General features: G+C 38.5%; 1 protein-coding gene across 11 annotated transcripts; it reads left to right on the plus strand.

Annotated features, from left to right (window-relative positions):
• Positions 1–539: 539 nt before the first annotated feature.
• LOC113126982 (sorting nexin-14) lies at positions 540–15,088 on the plus strand. Of its 11 annotated transcripts, XM_026301165.1 has the most exons (32): positions 540–554; positions 798–1,116; positions 1,254–1,430; positions 1,523–1,643; positions 1,945–2,018; positions 2,431–2,509; positions 2,600–2,643; positions 2,723–2,810; positions 2,900–2,984; positions 3,078–3,234; positions 3,411–3,486; positions 3,682–3,726; positions 3,855–3,935; positions 4,228–4,342; positions 4,636–4,791; positions 4,898–5,022; positions 5,492–5,550; positions 6,014–6,040; positions 6,900–7,046; positions 7,735–7,867; positions 9,092–9,320; positions 10,037–10,120; positions 10,342–10,442; positions 11,826–11,937; positions 12,151–12,191; positions 12,390–12,509; positions 13,269–13,392; positions 13,598–13,762; positions 13,977–14,072; positions 14,193–14,284; positions 14,506–14,562; positions 14,737–15,088. In XM_026301165.1, the coding sequence occupies exons 3-32, from the start codon at positions 1,294–1,296 to the stop codon at positions 14,776–14,778; spliced, it is 3,012 nt and encodes a 1,003-aa protein (XP_026156950.1). In that variant the 5' UTR covers positions 540–554; positions 798–1,116; positions 1,254–1,293; the 3' UTR covers positions 14,779–15,088. The 11 variants fall into 11 exon arrangements, with proteins under 11 accessions (XP_026156950.1, XP_026156958.1, XP_026156976.1 ...); XM_026301173.2 differs by lacking the exon at positions 540–554 and having other exon boundaries at positions 651–1,116; positions 14,740–15,088; XM_026301191.2 differs by lacking the exon at positions 540–554 and having other exon boundaries at positions 651–1,116; positions 9,092–9,278.
• The last annotated feature ends 2,543 nt before the right edge of the window (positions 15,089–17,631 follow it).

Genomic DNA, 17,631 nt, shown 5'->3' on the forward strand with positions numbered 1-17,631 from the left:
TAATTTTGGAAATTTGGAAATTGCAAAGCTCCTGAAACAATAGTAATATGGCCACTAGTTATTCAAGCATCCAAGGCAGTTATAAAAGTGAGCCATCAAACAATAGTTAAAAATGATACCTCATTTTCCTGTTCACAAATGTGAGTCTGGACGTGCTGCTGCCCCAGTAATCACTTTCAATTTCTTAAGTATTTAGCACGATAAGGACCTAAGACCAGAATTTAAGACTATTATCTTAATTTTAAGAAGTCTCTCGTCAGATTTAGCCATAAATCTTAATTTACTAACCTGTAAACACCAGCTGCAGATAGATTCGGTAATTACCAATAAATACCATTAGCATGCCTGACCTTACGGCCAAGAGTTTCTACTGGGACTAAACACCCTACGGCTGTGAATCTGTGGGTTACCATAGCGACGGTGTACGGCAACAGTGGAACTAGTTAGCTAGCGTTAGTCATTTGGCTGTTAACCCGAAGGTAGCTACTTCTTCGTAAAGAATATCAATTTAGTAACGTTTTTCAGATTCCGTTTGCAGTACTCCAAGTGTCCCGGTAATTCTTTAGTCATGTACTTACCTTAGAATTATATTGTTTATAATATAATATGATGTAATTTAATGCATCCCGAGTTCCCCTTTTTTTTTTTTTTTTTTAGAAGAAAATATTACAAATCAATATGGCGGAGGAGCGCCACTCCTATCTAAATTTGGGACACCTCGTCATGTATTATAGCTTACTTGTCTGAAAGGCTGACACACTTTGTCTACAAACTAACTACAAGTGTTTTTCGAGCAGCTGCTGTGAGCGCAGCGGAGGTGACATCACGCGTCTCCACCACCGACGAGCAGGCAGCGACCGTTGACCGTCGGGGGGAAAGAAATGACAGGACAGCGTAACGTTAGCTCTTAGCCAAACACGCAGCTTTTAGCCAAACACTGCACAGATGATGTGTAACAACCTCTAATCCTGCCGTGGCCTTTACAGCTGTATGCTGCACCTCGTCTATCCTACGCTGATCCCACAAACACACAGCCGGTGTGTTTATTCTGCAAATTCATGATGTCGCTGCTGGACTACAGTGAAAATAGCCCATGACGTCCACCGTGTCCTTACAGTAAGTGCTGGGGAAATTACTGCAAACTGCTCGGTGCATAAATAAGAAGCACAGAATTGCCCATTGACGTTAATGTGTCGTAGCTTCATGCTTCCTGTGCACATTTAGACAATCTTAATGCTTTCTTTATTCCACAGTAACATGCGGTAACGTTAAGCTACACATGCACAGGCGAAGATGGGATGCATCAGGGCTCATCTACAGAAAATAACACGCAGGATAAAGCTGGACCGGCTCAGAGAGTTGGGCCGACAATACCCTGTCTTCTGTTTTCTGCTACTGGTCCTGCTTCTGTCCACTTTGCTTTTGAACAGGTACATACAGAAAAGAGCAGAGAAACTACTTTATCAATGGTCCTGAAGAGTGCTGTAATGTTTTATTCAGTGCATGTGTAATGTTTTGACAGATATATTCACATTATAATGGTGTTTTGGTCATTCCTGGCGGGTGTCGTCACTTTCTACTGCTCTTTGGGGCCTGAGTCTTTGCTGCCCAACATCTTAGTCTCCATCAAACCCAAGACCAAGGTACGTTCACAGTAACACAATTGTACTATCTTTGTTACTCTGTACCTTGATCATAATTCATTTAATTAATTTTTGGTTTGTCTTTTGATGCTTTTATTTAATATATCAAAGATTATTTGTTTTTTTTTCATAAAAAAACATACAAACACTATATTATTGTGATATTCAATGTCTCCTGGCTCTCAGATATGTCAGAAACAACATCAATTATTAGCTGTTTTTTTTTTTTTAGTGGATGTATGAATTGATATTTTTTGATTGGGGAGAAAATTTCCTATGATTTTTGCACTTTCTCTTGCAGTCATACCAGCAAGAGCTGTTTCCACTGGGTCACAGCTGTGCTGTTTGTGGAAAAATCAAATGCAAAAGGCACAGGTGAGTTACCTGGTTATGGTGTAGTGCAACAGTAGTAGAGAAGGAATCTGTTTTTTGTGACATTATGATTAGCTGTAGTTAGACACACTGAACAGATGTTATATGCTCACACTTGGATATAATGCAACTATATTACCTTGTTTCTGTATATTCTGGCTTTAAAGACAGTAAATATAAGACAAAGTAATTATTATAAAACATAGTAGTACAGTAAACTAGCAAAAAAATTTAAGAGAAAATTTTTTCATCATTTTTCTTGAATCATTTTGCATTTGGTATGTCAACATGTACTCAGTGTACTCAGCAATAGGGTGTTGTTTTCAAGTTATGGAAGAGTTTACATTGTCCTCTACTGGTCAGATAGGATTATTGCACTTTTGTCTATGTTATTTTTGTTTTTTCACTTTAACAGACCAACTCTCTTACTGGAAAACTATCAGCCATGGTTAGACCTTAAAGTTCCATCTAAGGTGGATGCTTCTCTTTCAGAGGTAACACATGCACATGGTTTAAATATCTTTGAAATTCTTATGAAATGAAATTGAACAAATTATCTCATAATTCCGTTCTGCTATTTCAAGATTCTCGAGCTTGTTCTGGAAAATTTTGTGTATCCTTGGTATAGGTAAGTATTTTTCTATTTTGTACATGCTGTAATACAATGTGTTAGATGAGAGATGTGATTGTACAGTGTTTCTTTTCAGGGACATCACAGATGATGAGGCATTTGTTGATGAGCTGAGGGTGACGTTGCGTTTCTTTGCAGCTGTGTTGGTCCGTCGAACCCAGAAGGTGACAAATTAGACTTGGTATGGAGTTAAAATATTGGGTAGCTGTTTGACTCATGAATTACTGTAAATTATTGTTTTTCTCTCTCTGAGGTGAATGTGGCATCCCTCATCACGCAAAAGCTTCTAAAAGTTTCCATGAAGCACATTGAAATAATAAGCAAAGCAAGGCAGAAGGGTACAACAGATACATTACACCAATCATTTCCTTGTTTACCAATAAAAAAAAAAAAAAAAGCAAACAGCAAACTCACTGTACTCTCCTGTGTAGTAAAAAACACAGAGTGTCTTCAGCAAGCTGCCCTAGAGGAATATGGCCCTGATCTCCATGTGGCTCTCCGCAGTCGCAGGGATGAGCTTCTCTACCTCAGGAAGCTGACTGAGATGCTCTTCCCCTACATCCTGCCCCCCAAGGCTACAGACTGCAGGTAACTCAGTGCACAGTGCATTGCCTCCATAAGTGATTTACATCACAGCATCAGCGCACTTATTGTTCTGCAGGGACAAAGCCTGGCATAACTGACACTATTCAAACGCAGATGAGGATCTTGCTTTCCTTTTTACTTTCTTATTTCCGACTGCTGTATCTCTTCACCCCTCTCAGATCTCTTACTCTCCTGATAAGAGAAGTCTTGGCTGGTTCTGTCTTCCTTCCTTCAATGGACTACTTGGCTGATCCTGTGAGTGTAGACACATGAAAGGGCTGACAATGAAAACTGTTAGAATGGTGTTTAGTGATCATGTCAATTAAGGTTGTGTACCACAAGCATGCAAATGGAAAACAATTCGAACAATTTTTTTCACCGTTTTTAGTACGTACAGTGTTGTGCTAAATTTTTGTGAAATTTCTCTTTGCTGTTTTTTTTAAATTTTAGGACACAGTGAATCATTTAATATTAATATTCATCGACAACTCCCCAGTAAGTATATGTTGATCAGTGTACTGATCTGTTCTGTTTACATTCTGTGAATTTAAACATATTTCTCTAGAGTGTATGTCATTTACTGGTGAATTCAATATATTTTCTATCTACTTATGTTGCTTCAGCCTGAAGAAGCTACAGAACCAACCTCAACTCTGGTTCCTTTCCTGCAGAAGTACTCTGACACTCGCAACAAAAAGCCTTCTGTAAGTGCTTCTTCTGATTCAGGATTGCGTACTATTGCAACTCAGATGTTTTGAATGGTATACAACCTCTGATCAAATCAAGTTTTCCTAGGCCACCTGAATCCCCCAAACAAGCTACCAAATGTAATAATGTTTCATACATACTGTAATCACAACTCAACTGTTTATATACCAGATCTCATTGTCTAAGAATTAGTTAAATGAACATATCAAGAAACTATTCAAAGAGCACTGTTGTTGTAACCTGGGATTTTTGATCTCAATATCCCTATTGCTCTATCTACCCGATCAGGTTCTGAAGCTGGAATTGAAGGAAATCAGAGAACAGCAAGACCTTCTTTTCCGTTTCATGAACTTCCTGAAACAAGAGGGGGCTGTCCATGTGCTTCAGTTCTGCCTTGCAGTCGGTAAACCTTTCCCAGTCCTATCAAATGTTTTCAGGAGTTGGAGTAATCCTGCTATCAGTCAGTCTAAGTATGTGCACTAATTAAAGTCACTAGACTGCTAACATCAAGCCCTGCCACCACTAGGATCAACACCATCTAAAATTTAGAAGCAACCCACACTTGCCCTTGTATCACCTTTCAGCCTCTCAGTCTAGACCAAATCTCACTGAATATTGACTGTAATCGTGAAACTTATTGATTTTACATTTACGTGTTCTGTGAGAATGATATGTCTGACTTTGTTAATGTCTCAGAGGAATTCAACGATAGGATACTGTGCCCAGAGCTGTCTGACTCAGAGAAGATGATGCTTCATGAGGAGGTAAAGAAGATCTATGAGACCTACTGTTTGGACGAGAGCGTTGACAAGATCCAATTTGACCCCTTCATAGTGGAAGAAATACGCAACAGTATGTCACAGAAATTACTAAAATTTAAAGTTTGTCCACAAACAAATATAATTATTTACTGGTCAGAGCTTGACAAGTATGTATATGCGGTTTTTCTAACCCCCAGTTGCTGAGGGTCCATATGCAGAGGTTGTGAAACTGCAGACCATGAGGTGTTTATTTGAAGCCTATGAGCACGTCCTGTCCCTCTTGGAAAATGTTTTCACCCCCATGTTTTGCCACAGTGATGAGGTTAGTTTTTATACAACAAAAAAAACAAAAAAACATTCAACTCAATGCCACCCTGCAAGCGGGTCAACATCTACCTGAGGCTCAACTTAATTTATTAATTACCACATTCATATCTGCATTGCATCAGTTTTTATTTTAGCATTTTTTTTTACCATCAATAGCAGATGCACAACTGGCCAATGAGCTGAGACTTCTATTAAGCCAAGCAGCCAAGCCAAATGTTATGGGTTGTTTCACCGAATACAGCCACGTAGACCAGTGCTGTTTGGAAATTAATGAGATTAATTTTTTTCCCTTCCCTGTTCATGCTCCAAAATAAACAGTACAGTGATGATTTTAGAATAAAGTATGAACAGGTTACTAATCACATACAGTAGCATGTTTTTAATGATGCTTATATATGATGCATATGCAGTGTTTGATTGACCTGAACTGCATATTCATTTCATCTCTCCATGTCATTGTCTAGTACTTTCGCCAGCTTCTGAGAGGGGCTGAATCTCCTGCGAGGAATTCTAAGATGAGCAGGTAGATTTTGTCATTTTTGTTTGTGTATAGAAAAATGAAAGGCTTGACCATAATGTTTACCAGTACGTTGATTTGTCAGTTAGTGTTTGATGGGAGACCCAGGTGACTTTAATACTGTGGTTAGTTACAGAAAGGAAGTACAACACAAAACGCTTTACTGATTACATTTTATTTGAACATATGTTCCTGTTTCAGTTATTTTATTCCAATTGTGTTTAGTAGCAGTGGTAGCCAGCTGCATCAAATATAATCATGAATTCACTTGAAATTCTGTCTTAAAACCATCAAAAATAAGCAGTAAAATACCAATAAGATATTTTTTTTGTTTTGCAATATAATTAAACACAAACTAGACGTCAGTTGACTTGTTTCCAGCAATTGCATATCATGTTTACTACCATGGGGTGCAGTGTGTATGTGGCCACCAGGCCCTGCCACTAACTCCTTGTGCATATTGTTCCAGAAATAGCCTCAGTTTGGATGACATCCGGTGAGTATAAGGCAATAGTGTGCTGATCAGAACAGTGGCTGGCTGAGCAGTACTGCTGCACGCAAAATACAAAAGACATTTCATTCTTGTCTGACTGGATTGCAGAGGAACAAGTACAGCCTTTCTAACACATTCACTGTTCCCTTGAATAACCTGTGAATGGGGCTTCAGTTCAATGAAAACTAGTTGCAATGAGTACTTTTTATTGCTAATCTAATATTACCCCAAATATCCAACATGTTTTATTTGGTGCTTGTGCAAAATGCAAATGAGAGAAGATTGAGAAAAGTGACCTTAATCAGCCCATCATGATAATCATAGCACAAGTCATCATTAATCATATGTTAATTAAGCTAATCAAAAGTCATGCTGCTGAACGCATACGATGTAAAAACTTTTGGAAGGTGAACTGTAGGCTTTAGTTTTCATGTTTTTTTTTGTTTTTTTTAGCAAACTTAGGTTTGCTAATAACGGAAGTATCTGGGGAAGACAGAAAGATGTTGACTAGTGTACTTCATATTTTTCGTTTGGTTATTAAAGTAATCTTGTCATGAAGCAGAATCAATTCTGCTACTTAAAGGAGACAAATGAGAGAATAGAAAATCGCTTTCACTGGCACTCCATGCGTAAACACTGACCAGCTAATGAGCCTAAACCCCCATGTCTGTGATTCAGTAAACCCCTCTCCAGTCTGCCCGTCCGTCTGCCCGTTATTCCATCTATGTATTGCCACCACCGTGTTGTGTCTGTGACTGTATGTCCACTCTGATTCTGTAACCACCATACTGCCTGCCCTGGTATGATCTACGGCCCTATTCCTCCTCTTGCCCATGGGGACGTGATCCTGTTCTGCTTATAGTTCCTGGGACTGGAGCCCTGAGTCCCCATCCTCACTGTTCACCGCCTCTGGCAGCTCTTCACCTGCATCTTTTACCTCCCTACATGCCCAGTCCACGTTCACAACTCTCCCATATGGCTCTCTATCCCACCGCCACTCATCACCCAAGTAAGTCAGGGTCCATCCATGTGTCACAGGCCGCTCAGTGTGATGTCAAGTTGTCAACTTCCCTGACGTGACCCCTGTCCCAGCCAGATGCCTGCATGGTGGGACAGATGCATGGGATCTTGTTTTTATTTATCATGTGTCCTTTCTCTCAAACTCTGTGTTTTCTATACAAAAGACTCCTTGTTGTTTTCAATGCAGTGACTTTTCAATGTTCAGCTTCTTGCATATTAGGTATCTCACCATTGGGCATATGGTGATTTTTATTTCACTTAATCTAACAGGTACTGACATAGAGCACCTGTGATGTTTGCGTCTTTTCTATTGTTAACGTATACAGCATTTTTGTGATCAGTAATGTTCGTCATCTCCTTGAAACTAAACATCTGTTCATGAAATCACTGCTCACTACATGTGTGCTGTGTATGCTTTTGGTCGTGCAGCTCTTAACCAACAACCCAGGCATTTCATTGTGAGATGGCTGTGAAGTGACATTTTGGCTTTGGGTTTGGCTACCTTAGCTTTTTCCTCCCCTGTACAGTCATGATACCGATGCAATGCTGTGCTCCTTCCCCTCCTCTCCTCTATGGAACTTTTTGTATCATTTTTCTTAAGCTGCATGTGCTTTTTTGAGGCCATGCGCATCTTCTCCGTGACACATTGTCTAATCACTTACCTGTTTGGCCTGCAGGAACACGTCTAAGAGGGGTGAGTCCTTTGGGATCAGCCGCATTGGTAGTAAGATAAAAGGAGTGTTCAAGAGCACAACCATGGAGGGAGCCATGCTGCCATCCTATGGGCTTGTGGAAGGAGAGGACGATATGGTAATGATGATGTAAAAATAATCCAAGCACTCTTAGATGATTTAAAGTGTTTGTTATAATGCTCACAGGATGATAGATTCCTGTAATGGTATAACATGTATTAAATGATGCCATGTGTGTTAATCAAACTGGTGTCTATTACATGTGCTAAATAAAACACAAACCAAAGAGCCTGATTTGGCTTCATTAATTTACATTTTAAATTAATCCTCTACTAATTTACCAAAAAAAACAAATGTTCTTTTTTTTTTTTTTAAATATTCAAACTAAACACTCAATTTCACTACTGCAGTAATTTCCACCTGGGGGCGTTGGTGAGTAAAGAAAAGAAAGCCACACAGATGATCAAATCTGTCTCCTATGTTTGAACCCCAGAGTTTTCCTTTCTAGTGATAATAGAGATTTTAATCTTTCATCACTGCTGTTTGGATTCCCAACACATTTACATAATTAGAGAAAGCTGTTGTGACAAACCAGGTGAACTTTAATGTTCCCAGTAGATTTCTAAATTTTATTACCTTTGTTGCCGAGTTTGAAAAAAGACTTCTTTCACACTGTTTAGATAGAATCAAATACATACGGCTATATCCACATGTCTGAGGCCCCTTTGAAGATTTATGTTGTTATGTTCAGTTCAATAATAAAGTCATTTTTTTAGATGTACAATTAGATCAAATGGCAAATTAATTAGGTTTTGAACAATATGTTCCTGTTTAGTACAGGAGCTTTTATTTCCCTGTGGAAACACATAACAAAACTGAAAGGCAATGAAAATGGCTAAACATTTGCTTGAGAGAAATTAAAGTGATTTGTTACTACAGCTTTGACTACGTGACTTTTACTGTGCACAAAATGCTTGTTTATGTTACAGATACTGTGTAAAGAAAAATTAACCATATAGAGATATAGTGATCAGTTATTCGTAGTTGGTTTGGCAAAACAGCCTCTGGGGATTAGTCTCAGCCAAACTGAAAACATGCAGGTGAGTCAGATGAACATACGTAGATTGTAGTTGAAGTCAAAGAATAAAATAAATACAACAATTAAAGACAGCTCTCAAGCAAGCAGCGATCTTGAAATTGTACACCAAATTAAGTTGTGGTTATTTTTTTCACCATATTTACCTGTTTTGCACCTTAATAATAGAAATTTTGACCATGACATTTTTTTCTGAGGTTATTGTGGACTTACTCTTCTTGACCTTAACCCTTCCTTCCATTAAAGGTGGAGGAAGCTATGATGGTGCTCGAAGATGACTCCCCCTTGGAGGCAGCTTCCACTCCCAGCACCCCTCGAAACCTCTCAGCCTGGGACATCACCATCCCTTACATTGATTTCTACGATGATGACGTGAAGCGGGAGAGGATTCCTGTGTTCTGTATCGATGTAGAGCGCAATGACAGGAAGGCAGGTGAGCCTGAAAGGACCTGTTCTTCTGCGTGGCCTGAGAGAGGTCAGTTTGGTTTGGTTTGCTATAAAAAGTGTCAAGAGTGAGCCATAGCATCCTTTTCTGCTTCTAATTTGTAGTAAGAATTTCAGCAATAATGTGAGGTATTACTGTCAGTACTGTTGTACTCCCTCAGACAGATTTATCTTTTTGTATCACTATGCTTCCAGGTTGCCGTACGTAGACTGTGTAACTTTTTAGTTTTAGCTAGTGCAGCACACATTGATAATCTAAGACAAGCTTTACAAAAATCATCAAATCCTTTATTAATTCCATTTTTCCTTAGGCCCAAAGGTACACTCTCACACTCACAAACACACACAGTGCTGAATGAGCAGCACTGGAATGACCAGACATCAAGATTAAATTGGGCTAGTGCCAATGTCAGTTTCTTTCATGACCAAATTAAGATATTTCTCACAAATGTAGTGAGAGTGTCTCCCAAAAAGAAGAAAGTGACCACTCCAGAAAAACCTGTGAAAAGAAAAGCAGTGTTATATCATTTTCCATCCACCTGTTTTAGGGTTCTTGGTCGTTAAGAATAATCATAGACTAATAAATTGGTCTGTGTTTTGTGCCTGCAGCTTCCAGAGACCATGAAATATGGGCTGAAATTCAGCTCTTTTCAAACACTTCTAATATTGCACTTGGAGCTGTCAAATGAGATAAGATCTAGCTTATTGGTCTCATGAGCTGTTTTCTCTGTTTGTGTTCATCTGCAGTGGGACATGAGACTGAGCACTGGTCTGTGTACAGAAGATATCTGGAGTTCTATGTACTCGAATCAAAGCTCACTGAGTTTCATGGTATGTTATCTTCCTGTTGTTGCCTGAGTTTGCCTTAAATTTCCTGTGTACTGTTCTTCTTTTTATAAATATACCACCAAAATGGAAGTATGGATTTCAGAGAATTCACAGAACATTACATCCAATTGAATATTAAGATTGTCAAGCAAGCGTAATCATTGAATGACTGGAGGAAGATTTATTCTGTTCAGTAAAAGTCTAAAATGTTACACCCCCTGCAGGCTCATTTCCAGATGCACAGTTGCCTTCTAAGAGAATCATTGGTCCCAAGAATTATGAGTTCCTCACATCGAAGCGGGAGGAGTTCCAGGAGTACCTTCAGGTAGATGTCTGAGAGGACGCTTAGGTCTTTGGTTCTAAAAGCTATTAGAGAAAGATATGGGTCCAGATAAAAGCCAACATTTAAGAAGACAACTCTGATTATATAATGTTTCTGTGCAGACAGATGAAGATTATTTAAACAACAGTGACTGCAATCTCTGTGATAATAGTGGGGCCATTAATTGTCAAGCAAATGTGAAGTCATATTTGAACATGTGTCAATTTCCCACCTAACAGCATTTCCTTTGTAGAATAGGATGGAAAATAAATCAGTGGTTATTGTACACTAAAATTCATTGCGTTGAAACCCTAACCCAGATATTTATTTGACATTTTGCCATTACTTGGTGACTGGAATAATAAAGTACCTGTGCCGGTTAAGAACAGATTAACTTCTGTAGTTTTTTCTGATGCCACTTTTTCTCAGGCCTGCTCAGCTCACACACACATAGGTGCACACTCACAAACATTCACATTGCTCCAAATATAAATCTTTACGCTTGGTGCACCTGGCTGAACAGACAGCACCCGAGTGACCAGACATCAAGATTAAATTGAAACAGTCTCAATTTTTTAGTGTTTGTTCCAGTGTCCTGACAGGAACTCTCCATGCCCATTTTCAGAAAATAACCTTTTGAAAAGTGATTGAATGTGTTTGAAATTGTGAAGAACAATTGTAAAGAGTACTATATGTCAAGACCATAGACAGGTTTGATCACTGTTCTAAATTGGTTAAAAAAAAAACAAAACACTTGTCTCTCAATTGGCTGTTGTGAGTGCAGGCATAGTTTTTTGAAACATGGAGGAAATGACAAAATGATGTAGTTTGGACTCTAAAGTTGCAATCAGGGTTCACCTTTAAGATTCGTTTTAACAGTGCAGACCAATGCTGTGGTTAAAGTAGAATAATGACCAAATTTACATCTTTTCACACTGACAGGTGGTTTCTCTTCTGAGATTTATTCCTCAACAACATTGCTCATGAATTCAGGGTGTTTTCAGCAGCTAACACGCAAATCCTAGACATGTCAGAAGTGGAGCGTCTTTAAAAGGACCTCCAAAAGAAGAATTTTAAATGGTCCATGGTTGAAGAGCGTCATTCCAAAATCATAGCCATCAACACAAAATAAGTTTCAGACCTCTGCAGATTTAAAGCCCATGATACAGTTTATGGACAAAAAAGTCTCCTTTGCAGGCTGGAAATAATTTAAAAACCTAAGATGTGGAATATGGTCAACAATAATGTACACTGCTATAAAACATAATCATACTTTTACTCAGCTTAGCTTCTAATCTCAAATATATTTCAGAGCCACTGCTTTGATTTAAGGTTCTCTGAAAAACACAACTTACAATATTATTTATTCATGTGGTTTCTATGCAGAAACTTCTGCAGCACCCAGAGCTGAGCAACAGTCAGCTCCTGGCTGACTTCCTGTCCCCTCATAGTATGGAGTCTCAGTTCCTGGACAAGATGTTACCTGACGTAAACCTGGGTACAGTATGAGACAGATTCTGGCTGAACAGGATGTATGCAGTGTGTTTAGGACAAGTGTGATGTATTAAGCTCGAACAGCAGAGCAGTTCAAACAGTGAAAATACTTAATCAGCCTGACTTTGGGTTACAGTGAAAAGATATTTTAGTTTTGGACAGAAACAAAATGTGATAGGACCATATATCACTAAGATAAAGTATTTATGTTTCACAGGGAAAATCATTAAGTCAGTTCCCAGCAAACTGATAAAAGAGGTAAGAAACATGTCTCGAGTGGTCTGTGTCTCCCATCTCTCTACATAATACAAATTTCACGTCACATTTAAGCAGTCAATTTTGTGTTGACAAGAAGTACTGACAACAAATAACATTTTTTATGACAAACAAATTTATATGAGAATTAATACTTTCATTGTAAGTTATAAAGATTGTCTACTGTGTTGTTTCTGTCAGAAAGGGCAGCACCTAGAGCCTTTTATCCAGTCCTTCTTCAACTCCTGTGAATCTCCCAAGCCCAAACCCAGCCGCCCTGAACTCACTATTCTGAGCCCCACCTCGGAAAATGATAAAAAGGTTGGGAAATCAAATTTTATAGCTTTCTCTCAGTTTCATACTGTCCTGCTGTCTGTACCATGTGAGCACAGTTTGAGTTTGTCTTAATGTTCACATTTCATTTAATTGTTAAGTTTTATTATTAAAGGTTTTAGAGATAGTTCAACAGAAGATGTGGTTAGACATATTTTGTCTGTGTTGTGATGATAATGTCAGTTTTTAGTTGTTTTGAGCTGTATTCAGGTGCTCCATCTGTCTTAAAAACATTAAAAGTGAACTAGACTAAAGACAATTAAAAGGAAACCTAATATCTGTGTTTTGGACATCTTGCAACTCAAGCTTAATGCACACAGTGTTTTCTGTCTTATTTCCGTTGTGTGGTCTTGTCAGTGTTTATGTATTTACAGCAAACCTTTGGCTGAAAAAGGCTTTGAGCACATAACCTGAAGACTTGCCAGAGGCGGAATTAGTGAATTTATGAAATGTTTCACAACTCTTAATCAGTCTGACACAATTTTCAGCTTATTAAATATAAAGGTCAATTTAACTGAAGTACTAGAACAAATCTTATAATAATGTGTCATTGCCTCAAATTGCAGAGATGAGTGCAATTAACCGCTTGTCATACAACTTTTTTTAAAATAATGAAGTCTCATTTTTACTTCAGTAGAGCTCTGTCAGTTCCTTTAGAACAGAAACAGTTGACAAAATGTCAGAGCAGAGTCTTATGGTCTTAAATGTGATCTATTATTAATACTGATCAACATCCTTCTCCTTTAGCTCTTCAATGACCTCTTCAAAAACAACGCCAACCGATCAGAGATGACAGAGAAGCGACACAATCAGAACTACTTCATGGAAATGATCACTGTTGAAGGGTTGTATGACTACTTAATGTATGTGGGTAAGTAGATTTTGTTTACTGTAATCTGTCCATCATGCCCTGTTTATTATTTAATACATTCAGTTGGTTATTGTAGGCATCTAATGTATTTAAAGTTGAGAATGGATGTTTTTGATTTAGGCGATCTTACACAAGCCAGTGGATTGCTAATATTATACAGAGCTCATTATTGCGTCAACCATTCTCTCTTCTTTGTGGATTTCAGGCCGGGTTGTATTCCACATCCCTGACTGGCTGCACCACCTGCTAATGGGTGGCAGGATCCTGTTTAAGAATACACTGGAGGCCTACACAGATTACTACCTTCAGCAAAAACTGAACCAGGTGGTCCAGGAGCACCGACTAGTCTCACTTATCACCCTGCTTAGAGGTACACTGCAGTTAAGAACTTTTTATTACACATGCTGGTTTATTATGAAATCACATTGTGTCTGTGTCTGGTTTTTACAGTAGCTAATCAGCTCCATCTTAGCACATAACACAAGTGGTATCTTATCATGTAACTTTTGAAAACTCTTTGAGTGCTGAATGATTTCATTTAACAGTGCTATTAAATGAGCTGTGAATGTTCTTGGCTTTCCTAGACACAGTTTTTTGTGAGAGCAGCCCAACCCGCTCGGCCCATGATAAACAGAGGAGAGCGAAGAAGACTTTTGAAGAGATGATGAGCTATATTCCAGGTACTAACCCCGACCACTAAACACCAGTGACATTTCAACTTACAAGACAAATGTACACACATAAAAGAAAGTGGCCAATTTTATGTGTTGGCTGGAAATTTATAAGCCATTTATCTTTAGACCTTCTGACAAAATGTATTGGAGAAGAAGCCAAGTATGAAGGAGTGCGTTTCCTCTTCGATGGACTGCAACAGCCAATTCTCAACAAACAGGTACAAGGACACTGATGCTCAAATACATTCACACACACAGATTGCACATAGAACACATTCCTCATTTTCTAAGCATGTTTGTGCCACATTGCTGTAAAAAGTATACCCCCCCCCCCCCCCCCATTTCAATATTTACATATTTTTAATTTTTTTTAATTCATATTTACTTAATGGTCACTGGCTGTAATGCTTTTTCTCTTCCTACTTTTTTCTATTCTCAGCTGACGTATGTGCTATTGGACATCACCATTCAAGAACTTTTTCCTGAGCTAAACAAGGTAACGAGCTGCTAGCCTTGGTTTCTAAAGAAATATAGTCTGGATGTACCTGTGAGCGGATGATTCCATGTCTGCAGTCATCCTACAGAGGATGTTATGCTTCAGTTTAAATGTCAGTGTTTTATTTATTTATGACTAGATGTTATGTTTTGTTAATACTTTTTCATTTTTCAGCAGGTACAGAAGGAGATCTCTGTGATGGCTCCATGGATGTAAAATGAGCATTTCTTGGACAGGAGCTAACATGAACTCATCCTACACCTTTTGTTCTGGTTACATGAAAGTATAAGGTAGATTATGTGAATAGTACCTGAACTGGATACCTCCCAGAGCAAAGGGATGAAACACAAGGCTCCCCCTGCTCTATGTCGTTCACTTTGTAAATTAAATTGTGTAAATAAATGATAGTGGATCATGTAATTATTAATTATTATGTAACTATAAAAGCAAACTAATTTAAAGTGTGCATCTCTTTGACAGCTGCAAATGGTTGCAGCTGTATTAAAGTGAATTAAATTTTTCCTACTATTTTTTACTACAGTACTGTTGAGCACCCTGTTGCAGATGTGATTACCATCCATCCATCCATCTGTCCATTATCTATACCCCCTTATTCCTATTTAGGGTCATGGGTCTGGAGCCTATCTCTCAGCTCTCTTCAGGTGAAAGGCAGGAGTACACCCTGGACATGTGATTACCTCAAAGGCTAATAAACTATCACCTCCTTTTACAGCCTGGACAGCTTGAAAAGTGATCACAGCCTGTGACAAGGATGGAGTCCACACAAAGGCTATAATAAATCAGTTGGAATTTATTAAAACTAACATTGACACAAAACAAAAGAAAGCAATACCGGGTGGGTGTTTGCTGTTAGGGAAGGGATACAGAGTCAGCACATGGGCCAGTTTTTATAGGGTGTCTCTAAAACATCACACAGAGAATTCAATTGTACAGAATCAAAACAGAAAACTCATTCCAACTGCAGCTAAAGGTCCAGTTAAAATGTACTGCACAGTAAATATAGTCTCCTAAACAATCCATTAACCTCCAGTCCCCTGTGGTGATGGCCTCTAATGGCATCATCATTTCATCATGGCATCTGGAGACTCTGTGGACACATCCATTTGAACATTGTAACTTCTGAATAGCAGAAACATCAATCTTATTGTGTGGATGGTGTTGTTTTCCTAAAATTGCCATCACTTCATAACACTACCTTCAATTCAAGTGACCACATATGTGTAGTATTCTTAGACAAACATGTTGATATAAACAATACATCTTTGTTTTTTTTATATATTTAACTTGATAAATCTGCACATTTGTGGGAAAAGGATCTTAGTATACAGAATTATCCCTGATGCTTTAAATCAGCTGCTTAAATTGTTGGCTGGTTTTTGCAGTGAGAAAAGGTTCCTGTCTGATTATTGACCTGGAACTGCAATATTGTCCTCGAGTTATCCTTGCAGGCAGTGAGATGGAAAGGCAGTTAACCAAGGCCTGGAGGAGTTTCCAAGCAGGCAAAGATGGCCTTCGGGTTAGGGACAGACACCAACGTAGGTGCAACGACATGAGGATGCAAACTGTAAAGATAGCAGAGCTTCTCAATGTGTGCTTCATATCTAAAGTGTATTTGGAAAATAAAATGTATCACCTGTCAGAGTGGAGAAAAAGGTTGGTTGTTATTGGTTGGTATTATGATATTTTGAGGTACAATGAAATCGTATCTCCATGCTGCTAATGTTGAGAACCACCTGCCTTTTTTGGGTCTGTAGGTTCTGTGTGAGCATTAGCAATAATACACACAGTAAAGTGCTCTCCATCAATGACATCTCAATACATATCGAGCAGCTGCAACATCCACCTGCTCACTGGTTATATGTTTGTTTTTTATGATCATTAAACACAGGCAGCAGCACACTCATTTTGCTTTAATAACAAAGTAAATAAAGGTGTGGCTGAAAACCTCTGAGAAAAGTTGAAATCAGAAAAATCCACGTCATTGGGAACAACTAAAAGTATTTCAGGAAAGAGTAGAACATAAATTGGAAAAAAAAGTCTAAATGACAGAGTGATCAGTATGGGAAAGAACTGGACCAGTTAATCACAGGCATTAAGGACTATGTATAAATGTTCAAAGGAAACCCAAAAATGATGCTACACATTCCAGTACAGTAGGTGGCAGTATGCATTTCAAGTTGGTTCGTATCTGGCCATAAAAATCAAAGAAGAAGTAGAATGAAGGCAAAGACAAACCAATCTAGTAACTTTAGATTTACAAAGAAGTCCAAAGAGGATGATATCCGGCAGGGTTTGTGTGAACATGACACAACAGCTGTTGGAACCGAGCACTTCTCTGTATGCCTGTGTCCTCCTCATGTTGAGTGTGTTCACTATGAAAGAAGACATGCAGTATATCCTCTATGTGTTACTACATAAATGTAATGTAAACAGTGTGAGATCAGAGGTTGTAGGGGGAATCCTTCTGTATGTTCTCAAAATGTTACACATGCAAGTCAAAGTAGGAAGAATTGATCTTAGAATCAAATCTGACAGTCCCCACACTAATGATCAAAAGTCAATACATCACCTACAACATGCACTAATGTTTGACTTTATCCTCCACTCGGAGAGGTTTAAAAGGTTTCCAGTGAGCACCTGAATGACTAACTAAATAAATGAATCAATGTAAAGTGTTGTCCAGCCCTTCAATGATTTGTCATTAAAGAAACATTAAAGCCCAGGGCTTACTTTGATTGCAGTCCAACAGGAAGGAAAGACATTAACAGACCTAGAACAAGCTTTTTAACAGTCTGCCAACTCTCAGAAACATCGACAATAACTCTCAGTTATTGTAGTTATTGCTGTCTACAAAAACTAACTTTTGTATCTCGCATCGTACCACATCACATCGCATTGTGCACACAATTGCCAAACTGCTTCTGATGCCCACCTGTGTTTTGCTTTAGCAGCACCTCCTTGATCATAGTTAAACCAGTGCAGTTTGGCCTGTACCACCATCAGAAAACCAGCAGCTGATTTAAGTGGAAAGCCTTGACATGCGAAAGT

Source organism: Mastacembelus armatus, chromosome 22, assembly GCF_900324485.2.
Source record: "Mastacembelus armatus chromosome 22, fMasArm1.2, whole genome shotgun sequence".
NCBI classification, from domain to species: domain Eukaryota; kingdom Metazoa; phylum Chordata; class Actinopteri; order Synbranchiformes; family Mastacembelidae; genus Mastacembelus; species Mastacembelus armatus.